The 20,435-nt window shown below is 41.4% G+C and overlaps 1 protein-coding gene across 2 annotated transcripts; it reads left to right on the top strand.

Annotated features, from left to right (window-relative positions):
• The first annotated feature begins 856 nt into the window (after positions 1 to 856).
• LOC138965221 (uncharacterized) lies at positions 857 to 18,628 on the top strand. Of its 2 annotated transcripts, none has more exons than XM_070337348.1 (8): positions 857 to 1,280; positions 3,073 to 3,129; positions 6,082 to 6,675; positions 7,255 to 7,848; positions 9,134 to 9,295; positions 10,326 to 12,372; positions 13,167 to 13,391; positions 15,238 to 18,628. In XM_070337348.1, exons 1-5 carry the CDS (start codon positions 1,218 to 1,220, stop codon positions 9,224 to 9,226), a joined length of 1,401 nt encoding a protein of 466 aa, XP_070193449.1. In that variant the 5' UTR covers positions 857 to 1,217; the 3' UTR covers positions 9,227 to 9,295; positions 10,326 to 12,372; positions 13,167 to 13,391; positions 15,238 to 18,628. The 2 variants fall into 2 exon arrangements, with proteins under 2 accessions (XP_070193449.1, XP_070193450.1); XM_070337349.1 differs by having other exon boundaries at positions 858 to 1,841.
• The last annotated feature ends 1,807 nt before the right edge of the window (positions 18,629 to 20,435 follow it).

Consider the following 20,435-nt stretch of genomic DNA (forward strand, 5'->3'; position numbering starts at 1 on the left):
TAAATGTGTGAAATAATGGTGATTTGTGATCAAAACACTTCACATGGAAGCTTGTTTATATGTCTTATGTATGTGTCTTCCATCGCCCTGGCAACACCAAAACTCCACACCAGCCTGCAAAAGTATAAACATAAAGGGTGACACAAATGAAACAAATGCAGCCCACAAAAATGCCTAATACTTCTTGATCTGTTGACCTAGTTAGTTAATGATTTTTAACTATATCTTATGCATGACAAAAGTCAACTCAGTTGCGAGTTCACAGGTCAAATGGAGGGGTAATTTGGAACACCAGATCTAGTTAGTTAAAGTGTGTATCCAAAGAAAACGTTTTTTTTAAAGGGGTACAAGCAGGTGACCGGTTTGTGTCGTGTGTGGTATGTAGACCAGGTTAGGGGTCAAGACCAGGTCAGGGGTCGCGCGAAGGATTGTGGTATACATAGATTCACTCAGCCTGTCTCACCTCTGCATTCGCCGAATCGGGGAAACAGATTTCACCGGGTTCGGTTTCTAAGCTCCAGAAAAATAGACTAACTGAGAAGATACCAAGGTGAGATTTTCTACAGTTTGATCTGGTGATCATGTTTTTGCTCAGATAACAATAAACAAACAAACAACAAAAACACGATCTGCAGACCCTCACCAAATGTTATTACTTTTTTGTGGTGTTCCTCTTCAAGGGCTTTTAATGTTCGACATAACTCTTATCTTATTATAAGACTTTGGACTTCGGACATCCGCCTGTTTTCAACATCGAATTTCTCGCCAACACAGAGCTAATACGGATAAATAAAGAAACTTATTCTGTGACCAAGATTTTTTTCAACTTACAAACGAGGTGTTTGTGTGTGTGTGTGTGTGTGTGTGTGTGTGTGTGTGTGTGTGTGTGTGTGTGTGTGTGTGTGTGTGTGTGTGTTTGTGTGAGCCCCGTTAAGCTGCCTTTTGCAAGTTTACACACCCTCATTAGGATGCCGGGTCGGTATATCCTGCCGGCAGCATAGGGAAATATTGTCAAAAGCCGTATAAAACGGTCAATAAATACCCCCAAATTAAGTTTCGTTTCGTTTTACGTCAGGCAGGAAAATGGAGGTAAAATGTCACGGATGCATGTTTTTTACACACCTCTTGCGTAATAGGTGACCGCGCATACACGGTAAAATTCCTCACACAAGTTCACACACAAGTTCGGCGCGCCAAAACTTCAGTTGACACTGAAAATGGACACCGCAGGGAGAGAGCGGCGGCAAGAGCAGCGAAGCCGATGTGACCGAAAGAGGCCGGTATGTTTAATTTGGATGATTAATGTTTATAATATACGAAAGCATGATATAGTCTACATATATTTTGTTGACATATAATTTTGAAGTAGTTGTAAATTACGTTGGTTTGTAAAGAAGTCTTGTTTTTTTTATCATGACGTCACAGCGATGTTGTCGCGTAACCGGAAGTTTGTTGAAATCGTAAAACTTGACTCAACGAGCTGACGACGTCCATCGTCGAGTGAATGAGTTTATCAATCGAAAGACCCAGTTTTACTTAGTTTTACATTTGTTAAATTGAAATGAAAACTTTGAGGAACAAATTGAAAGAAGATGACTGATGGATAGCACACGGCGTGCAAAGGGCAAGTAACTGAGTCAAGCAAACCTGCAAAGATGGCCGCAAGGGAGATCGCCTGAAATCGTTCAAGGCTGTCAAACTCTGATTGTTTTAGTGTCCTTCGCTTTGTCTGATCACCTCGAAACCAACTGAACTTGAAAGGATACAGGTTGGGCTTTCACCGCAACCCTAAAGTAATCGTCTGAGTGCTGTTGTTTGAAAAATAACCAGATCAAAATACGGTAGGTGCGTGGAAGTGAGAGAAAAAATTCGTGGGTGAATAATATTATATGAATCCTCACACATACAGTCGGGACATAGGTTATTAGTGCTACATGAGTTATCATGCTAATGCACTTTTCGGGTTGCAATTTGTTCTGCCTAAGATTTTCATTGGTGACGAAATTTAATTCAGAAGTGGTTAGAGTTAGACTAGATCTGTTGTAAAAATCCAGGACGTTATCAACTGATCATGGTTTCGACTTCTATTCAGCGAAAATGGCGCATTTCTACAAAGGCACCTTTTCAGAATCTTTGACAGCTTCACTTACGCTGCAGACACACATTTGAAAACCATACATGTTGTCGTCTGCTACTTCATAATCTGTCTCATTGGGGAAGTGCCTCATTTTGATTGAAAACTAGGGCATTGTCTTTAGCAATATCGCAAAGCCAGCAATACGGCTGATATCGGTTGTGTGTGTGTGTGTGGGGGGGGGGGGGGGGGGGGGGCAACGTGCATGCTAAAGTAACTGCATGAATGAAAACATTTGCGGATTCACCATTTTGGAATAGGTTTTTCCTTTGCGGCGATTGAAAAGTGATAACTTCTACACTTTCGATGTGGTAACTTTGTGATTACTTACAGGTGTGATTTAATAATCTTTTTAACTTTAAGTGATACTGATAGCACGATAATTACATACATCTAAGGGAAGTCAGCAATTGTGCGTTGAAACTGATTGATTTAACTTCTCAACATAAAAGTTGGTGTGCATGTTCCTCATTGTTTTATGTAGATCTTTATGTAACATGCTCTTGTTAACCTTCACTGTAGTTTTTGAAGGATTAGATGAATACCGTTAAAAAGTAACTGAAAATATTATTGGGTAAAACTAACTGTCTACTTGACTTCTGATCGTCCCTACGTTTAGGTTCGAACCAAGAAGTTCCCTCAAAAATACCTGGAGAAAAAAATCAGAATGATAAAACAAGTGAAAACAAAATTGTTCTGGAAGTACAGCAGGAGTGATGCCCGCCAAATTGTTTAATTCACAAAAACAAATTCCTTATATGAAATGGAAAAAAATAGATAACCAAATACTGACTTGCAATTGTATAAATTATTTGTCTTTATCTTCGTTAACAGACACAGACACTATTTTTTGGCCAAATGTGTTTGATGTTTGAAACATCAAACAATGAAATACTCACTTTCTTTTTATCTTACAGTACTTACACCTTTTTTTTCAGATGACAAGAGGGCAAGTGATGGTGGAATTGTCCCGCAAGAAGATTAAAATTTCTCATGTGAGTAAATATATACTTTTTTTTAAAGAAAATGTTGCAGGGAAATGCAGGTTCTTAAGTATTACTTGTTATGTTGGTTTTCTTATTTAATATATATTTAAAATTCCTCTGGTAAAAAAAATTGTTCTTTAACTGATAATTTGGTTTACGTATACACACAGAAATGTCAAGTAACACCACGATAGTATACTTTGACATCTTGACCAAAAGAGTGGGTCTGAAACTTTAGGTAGACTGAAAAGAAATATAGTGGACGCCGCTTAAAGATACACAGTCGGTTAATTCTCTCTCACAGAATCTCTCGGTCTTTAAGGCTGTACATAACAGTCATGTTGTAATTAAGCCAAACTGTAAATTACAGCCAGAATTATGGCCGCATTGATGAGCTATTAATTTATGAATACAGTGGTACTCCCGACGAACGACCCCCCCATCAGAGACCCTCTCCCTTCTCAGACCTCATTCTTGCTGACGGATTAGTTTTGCTATATAAATCACCCCCATGGCCGACTCCCCCCAGAACCCGATTTGCGACCGACTAGTTGTTACAATTTGCGACCTTGTAACGACATTTTCAAATCAAAACCTAACAAAAAATCGTAACGTTTTGCTTGAATCACTGAAAAAAGATCGCAAAAATCACTCGGCCGGAAATATAACAGACGACGCGTTTAGGTCTCGATTGCGCATGTCCGGCGTTCACAATTTTACGATCCCAACATGCCCTTTTCTTTCTTCTTCTTCTTCTTCTTCCATATTGTGACCACGGTCATTTAGGCTGACCATTATGTCACACTGTGGAGGGTTGCAGATTCCAAAGAGTGAAGAAAAAAAAAAAAAAAAAAACCTAGCTAGAATCTACTGGGGGCTGGGGAGTTCCTGCACAATGCAGGAACTCGACTCCTGCGCAATGCAGGAGTCTGGGGCCTGGGGGTGTGAGAGGAGGAGGGATGAAGGGGTCTCGTTCCAGTCCCTGATTGTTCTTGGGAGGAACTTTGTTCTTTGTCCACTTCCTTTCAAAAAATCAACAAACACACGCGCGAGCATCAACGATCTTCTTCTTCAACCATGGCTTCGAACTCTCCTTCAACTTCAAACACTCAATCGCGCGGAAAGAAGAGGACATTTTTGACTCTGGAACAGAGGGTGGAAGTGGTGAAACGGAGCCGTAAGGGCGAAACAGCAATTTCGATCGCGCGGTCGTTTGAGGTAGGAAAAACTCAGATTCAATCGATCGTCAGCGACCAAGAAAACGTGGTCAATCGATGGGAGACCGGCGAAAATTGTGACCGCAAATACTCCAAGGCAAGGAAATGTATTTATGGTGACCTCAACGAACGCGTTTGGAGTTGGTTTTGTGACAGGTGTATAGTCCTCTTCCAAATACTGACACCCATATGAACATAAACTCTTTTGACTCCCAAATATTTTTTTAAATACATGTAGAGGATACAATTAAAGTAAAAAAAAAAAACAGAAAAAATACATACCTCTTGCTTTTTATTGAATTAGATTATCAAATTAATTCACCAAACCACAACTGTAATTATGCCACAACTTCGACGGACCCTGAAGGTATTTCTCTCTTTCTCTCTGTCACTGATTTTTTCTCTCTCACTGTCTTTTTCTGACCTGACCTCACCCCCCTTGTAAGACCCCCCCCCCCCTTTTAAGACCTAAATTTGTCAGATTTTGGGAGGTCTTACATGGGGAGTACCACTGTATTTAATTTTCACTTAGTTTGACTTGGAAACCAACTTAATAAGACCCCAGTCCCACAAAGGCGAATTTCTCCGCAGCGCATTTGTCCTTGAGTCTCTGCGAGTGCGACTGACTGTAAGTCTGCACGCTTTTTCACTGCCCAGCGTGCGCTTTTTTCAAAGAAAGAAAGCCGTTTGATGTGTCACTGTGTTGTGCTCAGTGGCTAGGGCTCGAAATTAACGGGTGCCTGGTGAATTTTGCACGGAAAGTTGGTGACGGGCACGCAAAGTTCGCGTCAAAGGTGCCCGATTTGCACGCAAAAAAATCGAAAACAATGACTTTTAGTCAACAGAAGGCACCCATAGTTCCATCAGGGCACTCAAACTTTTTCAGTAATGGGCCCGGGTTGCACTCAAGGAAAAAGGTTAATTTCTAGCCCTGGTGGCAAGTACTGTGAACAGTGACTTTAGATGCGCTTCAAAATTAAATGATAAAATATTGATTTCTCCTCATTGCAGCCATAATTGTGGCTGTAATTTACAGGTTGTCTTAATTACACAATGACTGTGACAGTCCTGAAAGCCCGGCTGATTCTGTGAGAGACACTTCAACGAATTAATCCATCCTTAATAAAGCTGCGGTTGATAAAGCCAGCCACTTTAAAAACTGAATTTTTTAGGGTCCGGAATGTCCACTATATGTTATGCTTAAGAAAAAGCCGCTTAATAAAGCCATTTTTGTAACTTTTGTGGTGAAATTTAAAGCAAAATCCTGTTTCTTAGTCACTTGAGTAAAAGTGACTCAATTGTAATCGGCCAGTGTTTAGTCTGGCCAGACGGATGACGTGTCACAACCTTAAGGTTGGACTTTTCTCGGAAACTATAAAAGTGACCGAGTTCAAATTTTGTTTGATCATTACCCCCAACGCTTTAACATTAGTTTTGTTGACCCTTGTTAAGATCACTCACAGGGCAACCTCGAAGGAAAAATTGGAAATTTTATATAGATCTCTGAAACTATTCATCGGATTTGTTTCAAACTTGGTAGAATTCTTTACATCAAATTAGTAACATTAGCGTTTTACAAATTATGTCATCAAAAAAATAAGAGAGATAACTAGCCTTTCTGTTCAGTAACACAATAGCAAATCTACAGTAATAAACCTGATTGTGATTGACTAGATAAGTACAGAGCTTATTTTTCTGTTAGCTTGAAGGAAAACTCTCAACTTTTTATTCATGAAACTTTCAGGTACAGGAGAGACTTTCACTGCAGGAACGACAACAACAACACCAGTCCCAGCCAGCCTTACATGCTGCCGACTCCTTCTCCATCGCAGAGGGGGGTCGGGAAACCCCCATCTCCCCTCCGTCAGCCTTCGCCTCGTCGGCTGCCACGCCCGTCAACAAGCACAACATCTCCATCGTCGCCCAGCCCCCTCCCCTCAACCTGAGGGAGCTGCGAGTGGAAGAACAATCCAACAACACTGAAAGCGACATCAACTCTGATGTCTTGGACAGTTCTAGATCAGAGTTTGAGAGGATTTACACCGTTGCTGAAAAATATCACCATGACGTTGATGGTGGTGATGAAGATTTTGACCTTGACGCAGCCTTCATTGTGGCAGCTGCTGCTGACGACAGTCTCCTCGACAACCTTAGCAGAGGTCGTGGCGGCGACAAGGGAGATGTGTCTCCGGCTGATACGATAAAGAACAAATCTCCGGCCAGCGTGTGCTCGGCGGATTCTGTCGTTGTGCTCATGTGTCAGGAGAGAGTGACCAACACCGCTGTGACTGAAAACAGTCAAACTGCTGATAAGAAAGAGATCTTGAACGATGACCAGGTAATCCTTTTCTCTTTTCCCCCTCACTCATCAGTTATGAGTTTATAAAAAGACAAAACTGTTGTTTTTCTGGCAAGTTACTTCAATGACAAAACAGGGGTGTTCAAATACGAAACCCAGGGTTACCTAAACAACAGTTGGGAAAGACAGACACATTAAAGCTTGTAGTACCTCCAAGTCGAACATGGAGAGATAAAACTATAGTAAAAGTGACTGAGTTCAAAATTTGTTTGATCATTACCCCCAACGCTTTAACATTAGTTTTGTTGACCCTTGTTAAGATCATTCACAGGGCAACCTCGAAGGAAAAATTGGAAATGTTATATAGATCTCTGAAACTATTCATCGGATTTGTTTCAAACTTGGTAAAATTGTTCTTTACATCAAATTAGTAACATCTTTAGCGTTTTACAAATTATGTCATCAAAAAAATAAGTGAGATAACTAGCCTTTCTGTTCAGTAACACAATAGCAAATCTACAGTAATAAACCGGATTGTGATTGACTAGATAAGTACAGAGCTTATTTTTCTGTTAGCTTGAAGGAAAACTCTCAACTTTTTATTCATGAAACTTTCAGGTTCAGGAGAGACTTTCACTGCAGGAAAGACAACAACAACACCAGTCCCAGCCAGCCTTACATGCTGCCGACTCCTTCTCCATCGCAGAGGGGGGTCGGGAAACCCCCATCTCCCCTCCGTCAGCCTTCGCCTCGTCGGCTGCCACGCCCGTCAACAAGCACAACATCTCCATCGTCGCCCAGCCCCCTCCCCTCAACCTGAGGGAGCTGCGAGTGGAAGAACAATCCAACAACACTGAAAGCGACATCAACTCTGATGTCTTGGACAGTTCTAGATCAGAGTTTGAGAGGATTTACACCGTTGCTGAAAAATATCACCATGACGTTGATGGTGGTGATGAAGATTTTGACCTTGACGCAGCCTTCATTGTGGCAGCTGCTGCTGACGACAGTCTCCTCGACAACCTTAGCAGAGGTCGTGGCGGCGACAAGGGAGATGTGTCTCCGGCTGATACGATAAAGAACAAATCTCCGGCCAGCGTGTGCTCGGCGGATTCTGTCGTTGTGCTCATGTGTCAGGAGAGAGTGACCAACACCGCTGTGACTGAAAACAGTCAAACTGCTGATAAGAAAGAGATCTTGAACGATGACCAGGTAATCCTTTTTTCTTTTCCCCCTCACTCATCAGTTATGAGTTTATAAAAAGACAAAACTGTTGTTTTTCTGGCAAGTTACTTCAATGACAAAACAGGGGTGTTCAAATACGAAACCCAGGGTTACCTAAACAACAGTTGGGAAAGACAGACACATTAAAGCTTGTAGTACCTCCAAGTCGAACATGGAGGGATAAAACTATAGTAAAAATGAATGCTAAGTCTAATATGTGGGCTGACATGTACAAATTTCACCCCTATTGTATAAAGCTTTTACTTCCATTTTTTAAAATTTGTTTTTACTTACTTTTTACTCGAATAGATTATCATAATTATATGCTTATACTGTTATAGGTAAGAAATTTCACTGCATTGCACACACCTAAGATATTGCAATGGAAGTTTTAGTCTGGGGGACAGGTCATTTCATCATTTTCCATTCTGAACCCAAATTTTAGTTGAGAGGGATCACTTATGCATTTATTTTGCTTTCTTTGAAATGGCTTTTTACATTTCTGCAGTAGATTTCATTACCCTGTGTCAGTTACAGGATTTTTCCTGTGGACTAGAATTCCCGGCAATAACACTTTCTTGCTTTTTTGCGGTGGATTACATCATTCAGGCACATGGTACCCTTCAACAAATTTGCGGATATCAGCAAAGTCTGTCCGATTGGAACCACCATTTCTTAGCCTGTTTTAGTGTTTAGTCAATTAGTGTGAAATCTTTGCAGAAAATGATGGAGAATTGTTCAAGAAGCAACTTTTCAGCGAAAGTTGCTTCCGACTTTGTACAATGCCTGAGAATTTCACAACCCTGTGGTAGTTGCAGGATTTTACGGTGGATAGAAGAGATGAAATCACTTGTCGGGGGTTGTAGCGTTGTTGGTTGGAGCGTCTGGTTGATTTGGCTGACTGTGGATCGAGCCCAGGTACCAGAATCAACTTGAGGGGAGACCAGAAGGTTTGTACCACCCTCGTGTGCTAACGCATGCAGAAAGATTAATGCACATTTTAAACTTCAAGATCCCGAGTTTCCCGCGAAAGTCTAGGGGCTCGGAAACACAAAGATATCCAGCACGCCTTCCCCTGAAGTTGGCGTCTTGCTGCCCGCGTAGCGGGGTAGGAAAAGCAGTCTGGCACGCAATACTCTCACCATAAGGCAACCCTGACACAGTAAAAAGTTCAAGAAAGAAAGAAAAAAATCATTCTACTACCCTGCATCAGTAACAGGATTTTATGGTGGATCTAGAGAAGAGATTGAATCATTTCTCTACCCTTTGTCAGTTACAGGATTTCACGGTGGATCTAGAGAAGAGCTCGGCGGGAGGCCTGGGCTTCACGGTGGTTGGGTGTGCCAGCACCACAGGGGGCCGCTAAATGAAGGCCGGGGTGCAGGATCCGGCACTTTCCGATGGACGCCTTCGCCCACGTGACAGGCTCATCCAGGTCAGCAGTTTACATATATGTCCGAAAAACCCTTACCGAGTTAACAAAGGCGAGAAAACTGTCGCCTTTCACTGATAGCCTACTGGGACGATTCGATTCTCTGTTGCGGAAAATAAATCTGCAAAGGAAGTACAAGAGATTGGACCGCGATATGTATTTGCGTTGTAGTGGAAGGCATTTAAAAACACTTGTGTTCAAGTGGGCTACAAGCATGTTGGTGCGATATAGCCGAATTCACAATATACTGGACCGCAATATAGTGGTAGTCCCCTGAACTGTTTTACGGCAACTTACCAGAGTGAGACTTAATCCTACAGAGGATATATATAGTTTGGCTGAATTGTAAAGAAGATTGAAGCTTATTGCATATTGTTTTACAGTGTTTCCCATCACGTACAATTGAGGGTATTTCACGTAATAAATTAAAAAATCACGTTATTATTGCTTGCTTGGGGGTATAAAAACAAAGAAAAATCATTTGGGGGGTATACAAACGTAAACGAATTTCAAATGAGGGCATTGACTTTCGATCTTGAGCAATGGAGAAAAAATCAGAGAGAGAGAGAAGCAGAAAATACTAGTCAAAGTTTAAAACAACAGCTTGCTTATAAATGTATTGAACAGTTAAACAAACTAAAACAATTACAGCTGTAAATTTCAGAAAGATAATTTATGAGTCACTTGAGTGGCGGGGTAAAAACAGTGTGGCATGCAAGACTCACCATAAGGTGACCCTGAGAGTAAAAAGCTCAGGAACACAGAGGTAGAAAAAGAAGAAGTTACCATCTTGTCACCGAAATAAGAATACTTTGGAAAATTAATTATGTTCATGGGAATAACTTCAATAAGGAATGATACAGAAAGAATTTGAAGCACGTGGTGAGATTGACAACGGTGCAGTTGTGTTTGAGACGATCTTAGAAATAACTCCAATTGAAAGGCATTCAGCAATTACTTGACTAACGACCCATGCTCTCTTACCTAAAATGCATGTAGCATATGTGATAAACCCCTTTCATTTATGTTTCAGGACAAAGACAGTGCCAGTTCGGACTACGATTTGTCGGACACAGACCCAACATGGATTCCCAACGATGAGTCTCAAAAGGACCATGTTTCTGACTCTGACAGTTCTGCTGTAAATGAGCAAACAATACCCTCCCCTTTTCCTTACTTATCGGTTCCACTTGAAAATCCAAATGCTCCGTCAACATTGCAACGTTGCGATATTTCTTCCACATGTCATTCTTCCTCTGACAAGCAAGAGCCTGAAATTACTGGCTTTACTGTTGATCAAAGTTCAGGAGATGGACCAAAAAAGAAGAAAAAAGATAAATCTCATTGGTGTCTTGTGTGTGGTTTGTCTACAACAAAGTTGGAAAGACATTTCAATAGTTTTCACAGAGATGAGTCCATTCTTGTTCCATTGTTTCATGCATCGAGGAAAGACAAGAAAAAAGAATTGTCAAAGATGAGAAATTTAGGGGATCATAGGCATAACCGGAAAGTTTGGGAAGAAGGCAAAGGGGAAATTGTGGTAAAGCGCAAAAGTGCCAAAGAAGAAAAGCAAGTGAAAGACTTTGTACCTTGTCCAGAGTGTTACGGTTATTTCAATTCGAAGGACATGTACCGTCATAAGTGCGTAAAACCCTGTTGCAAGTCTTCAAAAGGAAAGGTTGTTGCTGGAAGACTTCTTCTTCCTGCTGTCCCGGGGAGTAAAATCACCAGGGACCATGACGAAGAAAAGCTGCGTGAAATATTGGAACATGTGAAAAATGACCCAGTGGGCATGATTGTTAAAACAGATATAACGATTCGGGAACTTGCACTGCGAGAGACGAGGAAGAATGGGTTTGATTCCGATCGACATGCTTACATTCGAAATAAACTGAGAGAAATAGCACGCCTTGTACTTGCACTCAGGAAAGAAAGTGGCAATCAGAATGGACAGTTGATTGATTTTCTGAAACCGGACATGTTCAGTACTATTGTCCAAGCTACACGTGTACTTTGTGAATTTTCAAAAGAGTCGTCCGACTTCAAAAACCCATCAACGGCAAAGAAAATTGGCCACACTTTGAAAAGATGCACCTTGTTGATGCAAGCAAAGGCCATTGAGCAAAATGACATGCAACTGAGACAGCAGTGCAAGCACTTCATAGAAGTCTTCGATGTTCGGTGGAATGAATGGGTTTCGTCGTCAGCCGCAAGAACTCTTTACAGAAGACATCAGAACAATGTGCAGCGACTTCCACTCTCGAAAGATATACAAAAGCTCTCGTCGCACCTATCACAGGTTGCAGAGGATGCAAAAAAGGACATGAAAAACGCTTCTTCTTCTCGGGACAAAACAACAGCTCGACATTCACTTTGTAAAGCTCTACTCAGTCAAGTGATCCTCTTCAACCGCCGAAGATCTGGAGAAGTGTCCAAAATGAAAGTTCAAGATTTTGAAAACCGTCAGCTTGATACAAGTGATGACATTCTGCACAGCTTGCCTTCATTTGAACAAGCTTTGAGTAAATCATTACAAAGGGTGGAGATTATTGGCAAAACTGGCACAATCGTTCCAATTTTGCTGACAGCAAATTTGGTAGATTCTTTTGAAACACTCATTGCATCTCGTCAAGAAGCTGGCATTCCTGAAACAAACAACTTTGTTTTCTCTCAAAGCTGCTTTGGTCATGGTGATAGAAATGGACACATTCGCGGAAGTGACACTCTGAAGATTCATTGCCAACAAGCAGATTTGCAGCACCCTGAACTTATTACGTCCACATCCTTGAGAAAGCACGTAGCCACAATGACTCAACTCTACAATCTTGCAGACAATGAGCTTGACGTTGTTGCTCAGTTTCTGGGTCATGACATTCGCACACACAGACGTTACTATAGATTACCTTCTGCAGCGCTTCAAGTGACGAAAGTGGCAAAACTTCTCATTCAGTTGGAGAAAGGAGAAATAACAAACCCAACTTCTCTGGACAGTGTCGACATCAGCGATGACATCATTGTTGACGAGGAGAACGACGACGATGAAGAAGATACCCATCCTCAAACAGCAGCCTCACAAAAAGGTATTTGAACTAATTAGAAAATGATTTGTTTCTATATAATGCTTGGTATCAAATTTCATTGACAAGCACTAGAGGAGATGAGCTGGTGGCCATACTAAGGCAGGATTTTTTCGTTAAACTGTTAATTAACACAGCAGGAGCTGAATGGACCCTACCACCTGTCAATCAAGTCAAAACTCTACTCCAATCAAATGCAGCCCAGCGCGAGCCTTATTTTAATATTATTGAACCACAATCAAAAGCCAGCAATCGTGAGCCTTATTTTAATATTATTGCACCGCGCAATCAGAAGCCAGCAAGCGCGAGCCATAAATCACGTATTGAACTCGGCTCAAAAGATGCACGGGACTTGTGTGCTTGTATGACTAATCTTAGTAATCAGTTCTCTCGAGACTGACCGCCATCGTTTGTTTTTTTACGTTTTCGTCGTTGCCTACTTGGCTAAAGAAGATGGATCTGGAAGTTTATTGTCGGTAAAACTTTTGTTTCGTTGGAAAACTTGTTAAATTCAGTGGAGCAGGTCGACGGCGTAAATCTGATACGTATTGAAAGGGTCAAAACCGTCAAATTGTACGGACACAGACTGGGAAGGGCTGCATTTTGAGCAGCTGGTTTACGTTTAACACGGTGGGAATTGAGCGCTTGTATGATTGGTCAAAGTTATTGCGAGACTTTTGTCAAGATGTTTGTTTCTTCCCACAACTTGGCGGAGACCCTGACAGCATTTTTAAGTAAACCACGGCCCTGGTATCCAAAAAGAGACTTTTTAATTTTACTCTTTTTTTTTATTTCAGGACAAGGACACCACAACTTCACTGGATATCCGCAGCTGTGTGGCCAGACAGGGTCATCTGGATCGCTTCAGTCTTCTGGTGGTACGCTCTCATCTGGATCGCTTCAGTCTTCTGGTGCGACACGGTCACCTGGATCGCTTCAGTCTTCTGGTGGTAAGCTCTCATCTGGATCGCTTCAGTCTTCTGGTGCGACACAGTCACCTGGATCGCTTCAGTCTTCTGGTGGTACGCTCTCATTTTTCACCTTTGTTTGATGCGTCGAGGTCAGATGCCATGATTGTTTCACCTGTCGGTGCAAATGTTGCCCCTCAGCCCTACGGACTTCGGGGTAACTTTTGCACTGACAGGTGAAACAATCATGGCATCTGACCTCGACGCATCAAACAGCAGTGAATAATGTATAATTATTATTCAGAGGATCGGATAATTGAAGGAATAAAAAACGCTCGCGCTGGACCCGAGTACTCTTCAGACTGGCTCGCTCCCCCAGTATGAAAGTTTTTGTCTTGTGCACGTTTAAGACCAAGTGATTGCTCTGTGTGAATTACAGGCATTCCCTTTGCTATATAAATGCATTGCATGCGAGCCGAGGATGTGTGTGGTGACTGGCCTTTCTCTTTTATTTGATCACAGTGAAAAATATACTGCCGACCCTCTTCATAACTTAACAATATAAATGTTTGGAATGCCTGTGGTGTGAATGTTGGTTTCTGAAATTAAACTTAAGCGATTGTTCTGTGTGTGCTGATCGATCTCTACAATCGTAAACGAGAGGCTGGTCTCGGGATCCAACATCTGAGAAAAGTTCCTCATAATATGTGTAAAAACCATCAACATCACTGTGAGAAAATAAACAATACAAACACAACCAGTTCCCCTGTGGAACATTGTGGACTTTCCCACAACCTGACCTACAAAAATCCTCTGCGTGCGTGTGATGATGCGGGAAATAACCAGCGAGCTGGCTGGCTGTTCTATCAGGCTGCGTGTTGCCCCGCCGGTGTGAATTCCTCCCACTGTTAAGTCGTTTTTGTGAAAAATTAAAGTCTGCTGAGCCCAAGTACTAGCGTACTCGGGGATAAACAATAGTAAACAAGAATTTAAAAAAAATAGATAAAATAAATCGCCTATGCCGGGAATCGAACCCGGATCACTTTGGCCATAGGCGGACGTGCTTTCCACCAAGCCATTAACTCTGACAATTTTGCCAGTGAACTCAAATGCCTAGAGTGCTAACTTCAGGTCGCGCGCACGCGAAGTGGCACATGCACGCAAAGCCTGTAGGTGTCGGTGGCTGGCTGGCAGTTCTATTAGCCGAACAGCAGTTCTATCCCACCGCGAATTGCGCCCACCGCCAAGAGTCGTTTTTGTGGATTATTTCGCATTTAGGTCCCAGCTAACATTATGAAGTTTTAATACGATCAATCGGACCTATTATCAAGTTAGTGTATCAACTTTTGAACGAACTGCGCCCAGTAGTTTCCCAGCAATAAGCTGTTAAATCCAGACAGACAGACAGACAGACAGACACACAATTAAAGTCTGCTGAGCCCAAGTACTAGCGTACTCGGGTATGATGTACACTTATATCCATGTTAAGTTGACCTTTGACCTATGTTTTGATAATGTTTCGACCACCATGACCTTTTTCTACGTCGAAAGTGACTCAATCGAGCGTTTGCTCTTCTTTTTTAGTAAGTTATCAGTCTTTGCGGAACTTGCATGTCTGAGCGCGAGCTTTTCGTCAAATCACTGACCAAATGTGCATAGAAATGTAAACATTTGACAAGGCTTCCTTGGTTTTCGTCTGCTCAGAACCCACATGAAAAACAAGTTACAAGTTACTGACACATGACTGGAAAACTTTCTCTTCTTGTGCATTATACAATACAATTTTACGTATTTTTGGAATGTGCTTTTTCTGAAAGTTTGTTTTGGACAGTTCTATTCCCCAGTGCCATGACATAAGTTGTGAAGGTAGTGCTTTTGTAATTGTTTGCTGTCTGTTGTGGTGTTGTCTGTGTTTAATCTGAGGAAATTCTCAAGCATTGTATCATTTTTCTCTGTGCAGCAAGGAAAGCCTGGTCTGATGATGAAGTCAGCGCTGTGCTCAGACACCTGGAAAGCTACATCCTCCTGGGTCATCTGCCTGGCAAAGAGGTTATTGTCAAGTGTCTCATAGAGGATAAGGCTCTCAAGAACAGGACGTGGCGAAACGTCAAAGATTTTGTAAGAAACAGAATCCAAAAGAACAGGTGCAAGGACTAGTCATTTTTTGTTTGTTTGTTTGCTTAACGCCCAGCCGACCACGAAGGGCCATATCAGGGCGGTGCTGCTTTGACATATAAGGTGCGCCACACACAAGACAGAAGTCGCAGCACAGGCTTCATGTCTCACCCAGTCACATTATTCTGACACCGGACCAACCAGTCCTAGCACTAACCCCATAATGCCAGACGCCAGGCGGAGCAGCCACTAGATTGCCAATTTTAAAGTCTTAGGTATGACCCGGCCGGGGTTCGAACCCACGACCTCCCGATCACGGGGCGGACGCCTTACCACTAGGCCAACCGTGCGAGTCGACTAGTCATTGAGATCACTGTTGTTCATGCTGTGGTTGTCACTTTTTGTTAACAGAGTATTGTCAGGAACATCATTCAGTTCTAGTCATTCTAAGACACAGTTTTTTTTATCAGTTGAGAATTAGTTCTCAGCTGTGTTTACTGATTTTGACAAAAGCCATTAAATTACATATTCTTACTCCAATTCTCATAAATACATTGACTTCAATCTCACATGCTAGATGTCGAAAAAAACACTCAAAATACCTGCCCTTAGAAGGGTGGTAACCAAGCAAAACGAAAAGCCATAGCCGTTGCTATGAACTGACCTTGCTCAGTTACCCATAACACCCTGCGCACCACGTGAGCGCCAGCATCCGGAATAATTAGAAAGTTCACCTGCATTCTCGTCCAAACATAAATATTGTGTTTACAAAATATAATATCGGTACTTTCCCACAAAGTACAAAAAAGTCAACTACATGCAACACACAAAACTAAACCAAAGCTCAGCAACGACAGCGTTTCCTAACAGTGTGGTTGATCTCTCAGGATTTCTACGTTTTGTATTGAGACATGACTGTACAGGGAAAACTCTTGATTAGTATGCTTGATCTCTCAGGATTTATACTTTTTGCAGAGAGACATGACTGTACATGGAAATCGCTTGGTGTGAATCAGAATCGGAATCAATTTTCAGAATCAGAATCAATTTGTATTGTCTTCTAAGCTTTCTTATAAGGTATGTGTGCTTGATTTTGCAGGATTTCTACTTTTTTGTATTGAGACATGACTGTACAGGGAAAACTCTTAATTTGTATGCTTGATCTCTCAGGGGTTCTACTTTTTGTATTGAGACATGACTGTACAGGGAAAACTCTTGATTTGTGTGCTTGATCTCTCAGGAGATCTACTTTTTGTATTGAGACATGACCGTACAGGGAAAACTCTTGATTTGTGTGCTTGATCTCTCAGGAGTTCTACTTTTTGCATTGAGACATGACTGTACAGGGAAAACTTGATTTGTGTGCTTGATCTCTCGGGATTTCTACGTTTTGTATTGAGACATGACTGTACAGGGAAAACTCTTGATTTGTGTGCTTGATCTCTCAGGAGTTCTACTTTTTGTATGGAGACATGACTGTACAGGGAAAACTCTTGATTTGTATGCTTGATCTCTCAGGAGTTCTACTTTTTGTATGGAGACATGACTGTACAGGGAAAACTTGATTTGTGTGCTTGATCTCTCGGGATTTCTACGTTTTGTATTGAGACATGACTGTACAGGGAAAACATGATTTGTGTGCTTGATCTCTCGGGATTTCTCTCTCAGGAGATCTACTTTTTGTATGGAGACATGACTGTACAGGGAAAACTCTTAATTTGTATGCTTGATCTCTCAGGGGTTCTACTTTTTGCATTGAGACATGACTGTACAGGGAAAACTCTTGATTTGTGTGCTTGATCTCTCGGGATTTCTACGTTTTGTATTGAGACATGACTGTACAGGGAAAACTCTTGATTTGTGTGCTTGATCTCTCGGGATTTCTACGTTTTGTATTGAGACATGACTGTACAGGGAAAACTCTTGATTTGTGTGCTTGATCTCTCAGGAGTTCTACGTTTTGTATTGAGACATGACTGTACAGGAAAAACTCTTGATTTGTACGTATGCTTGATCTCTCATGATTTATACTTTTTGCAGAGAGACATGACTGTACATGGAAATCGCTTGGTGTGAATCAGAATCGGAATCAATTTTCAGAATCAGAATCAATTTGTATTGTCTTTTAAGCTTTCTTATAAGGTATGTGTGCTTGATTTTGCAGGATTTCTACTTTTTTGTATTGAGACATGACTGTACAGGGAAAACTCTTGATTTGTATGCTTGATCTCTCAGGGGTTCTACTTTTTGTATTGAGACATGACTGTACAGGGAAAACTCTTGATTTGTGTGCTTGATCTCTCAGGAGATCTACTTTTTGTATTGAGACATGACCGTACAGGGAAAACTCTTGATTTGTGTGCTTGATCTCTCAGGAGTTCTACTTTTTCTATGGAGACATGACTGTACAGGGAAAACTCTTGATTTGTATGCTTGATCTCTCAGGGGTTCTACTTTTTCTATGGAGACATGACTGTACAGGGAAAACTTGATTTGTGTGCTTGATCTCTCAGGGGTTCTACTTTTTCTATGGAGACATGACTGTACAGGGAAAACTCTTGATTTGTATGCTTGATCTCTCAGGATTTGCACTATTTGTAGAGAGACATGACTGTACAGGGAAATCGCTTGATGTGTGTGCTTGATCTCTCGGGATTTCTAATTTTTGGCTCATAAGAATCATAAAGAGTCTGTGTAATGTCGCGTGTATGTCTGGCTGTACGGCCATGTCAAAACTGTAACAATTTGCCCTTAACATGGAAACAATATGTAACATGTTTCAAACTTTGTGTGATGATGACCCTCATTGAGCTCTATGGGTTGATACCTGATTGGATGACCTTTGACCTTTTTCAAGGTCACAGCTTCAAAGAAAACAATGATGTTCTGTATCTTAGAGACTATTCATCAAACAAAACAGAGGCAGTAACTCTGCTTTTACCTCGACCTCAACAAACTTTAACATTGGGCTTTTCTTGGAAGCTATGGAAGCAAAATCTTTTAGACTTGGCAGGAATATGCCCTGTTTTGATCTTTACAACTGTTCCTAATATGAATTACTTTTGACGTTTTTCAAGGTCACAGGGGGGCTTAGAAGGTAAAAAAAAAAAACGCGGGTTAGAGGGAGTCCCATATTGGACGAGAAAGAATTTACCCGATGCTTCCCAGCATGTCGTAAGAGGCGACTAATGGTTCTGTTTCTCCTTTTACCCTTGTTAAGTGTTTCTTGTATAGAATATAGTACCCCCCGCGGGTTAGGGGGAGTCCCATATTGGTTGGGACGAGAAAGATGCTACCCAGCATGTCGTAAGAGGCGACTAACGGTTCTGTTTCTCCTTTTACCCTTGTTAAATGTTTCTTGTATAGAATATAGTCAATGTTTGTAAAGATTTTAGTCAAGCAGTATGTAAGAAATGTTAAGTCCTTTGTACTGGAAACTTGCATTCTCCCAGTAAGGTAATACATTTTACTACGTTGCAAGCCCCTGGAGCAATTTTTTGATTAGTGCTTTTGTGAACAAGAAACAATCAACAAGTGGCTCTATCCCATCTCCCCCCTTTCCCCTATCCCATCTCCCCCCCCCCCCCCCCTTTCCCCGTCGCGATATAACCTTGAATGGTTGAAAACGGCGTTAAACACCAAATAAAGAAAGAAAGAAAGAAAGTATAGAATATAGTCAATGTTTGTAAAGATTTTAGTCAAGCAGTATGTAAGAAATGTTTAGTCCTTTGTACTGGAAACTTGCATTCTCCCAGTAAGGTCATATATATTGTACTACATTGCAAGCCCCTGGAGCAATTTTTTGATTAGTGCTTTTGTGAACAAGAAACAATTAACAAGTGGCTTTATCCCATCTCCCCCCTTTCCCCTATCCCATCTCCCCCCTTTCCCCGTCGCGATATAACCTTGAATGGTTGAAAACGACGTTAAACACCAAATAAAGAAAGAAAGATAAAAACCTGAGGTTCTGTATCTCACAGACTATTCTTCAGAATTGCATCAAACTTTGTAGGATTGCTCATGATCATCCCATCAAACTGATCACGTTCATACTTTGTTTGTCATAGTCAACAAAAAATAAGGGTAGTAACTCTGCTTTTCCGCCGACCTCCACAAACTTTAACATTGGGCTTTTCTCGGAAGCTATGGAACCTAAACCCCATTAACTTGGCAGGAATATGCCCTGTATTGATATTTACAATGGCGGGGACGTAGCGTAGTGGTTAGCACGTCTGGTTTGTAAGCCAGTCGGTCTGGCCGCTGAGGGTTTGAACCCCAGGTATTTTTTTTGTATTTCCAGAGTCAACATTCAGTGCAGACTCTAAAAGGACGGAATCGTACCACCCTTGTGTGCATGTGCATGCAGAAGACCAGTGCGCACGTTAAAGATCCCGAGTTTCCATCAAAAGTTTAGGGGCTCGGAAACACAAAGATACCCAGCACGCCTTCCACCAAAGTCGGCGTCGCACTGCCTACGTGGCGGGGTAAAAACTGTGTGGCTCGCAAAACTCTCACCATAAGGTGACCCTGAGAGTAAAAAGCTCAGGAACAAAGAAGAAGAAGAAGATATTTACAATTATGCAAAATATGAATGACTTTGACCTTCATTCAAGGTCACAGGGGTGTCGTCAAAGTAGTAATTTCAAATTAGAGTCGTCTGAGCGTTTGCTTTTCTTGTTTTAAAATGATGTGATCAAAAAAGTAAAAACAGTGCCGTTTCAAGACACAAAAGCAGAGACTGCTTGGAATTGTGCTTACTTTAAAGTTGTATATTTGGAAATTGAATAATGACTTTCAGATAGAAAAGAAATAAACAAAGTCATACGCTTTTGTGTCCCTTTAATCACATTTTCTTTTTCACATTGTGTGTTAACTGAGAATTTCACGTCCTAATAATTCCCCAAAATCTGTCACTGCCGAAAAGAAATCGCTTGATTTATCAGTTGCTCTAGTACCTTGGTCGAGGCTTTGTATACATTTAGGGCAGCTGTAGTTTGAAAATATGCACACAAAAAAGAAAAAAAAGAGATCAAGAACAAAGGA

This window comes from Littorina saxatilis, linkage group LG4, assembly GCF_037325665.1.
Source record: "Littorina saxatilis isolate snail1 linkage group LG4, US_GU_Lsax_2.0, whole genome shotgun sequence".
Lineage (NCBI taxonomy): Eukaryota > Metazoa > Mollusca > Gastropoda > Littorinimorpha > Littorinidae > Littorina > Littorina saxatilis.

What these genes read in the sequence shown, in the direction of transcription:
- LOC138965221 (XM_070337348.1), top strand. Translation starts at nt 1,218, where the DNA reads ATGGACACCGCAGGGAGAGAGCGGCGGCAAGAGCAGCGAAGCCGATGT. An exon ending in GATGTGACCGAAAGAGGCCG is followed by an intron (nt 1,281 to 3,072) that starts GTATGTTTAATT and finishes CTTTTTTTTCAG; the next exon opens with ATGACAAGAGGGCAAGTGAT. An exon ending in AGAAGATTAAAATTTCTCAT is followed by an intron (nt 3,130 to 6,081) that starts GTGAGTAAATAT and finishes TGAAACTTTCAG; the next exon opens with GTACAGGAGAGACTTTCACT.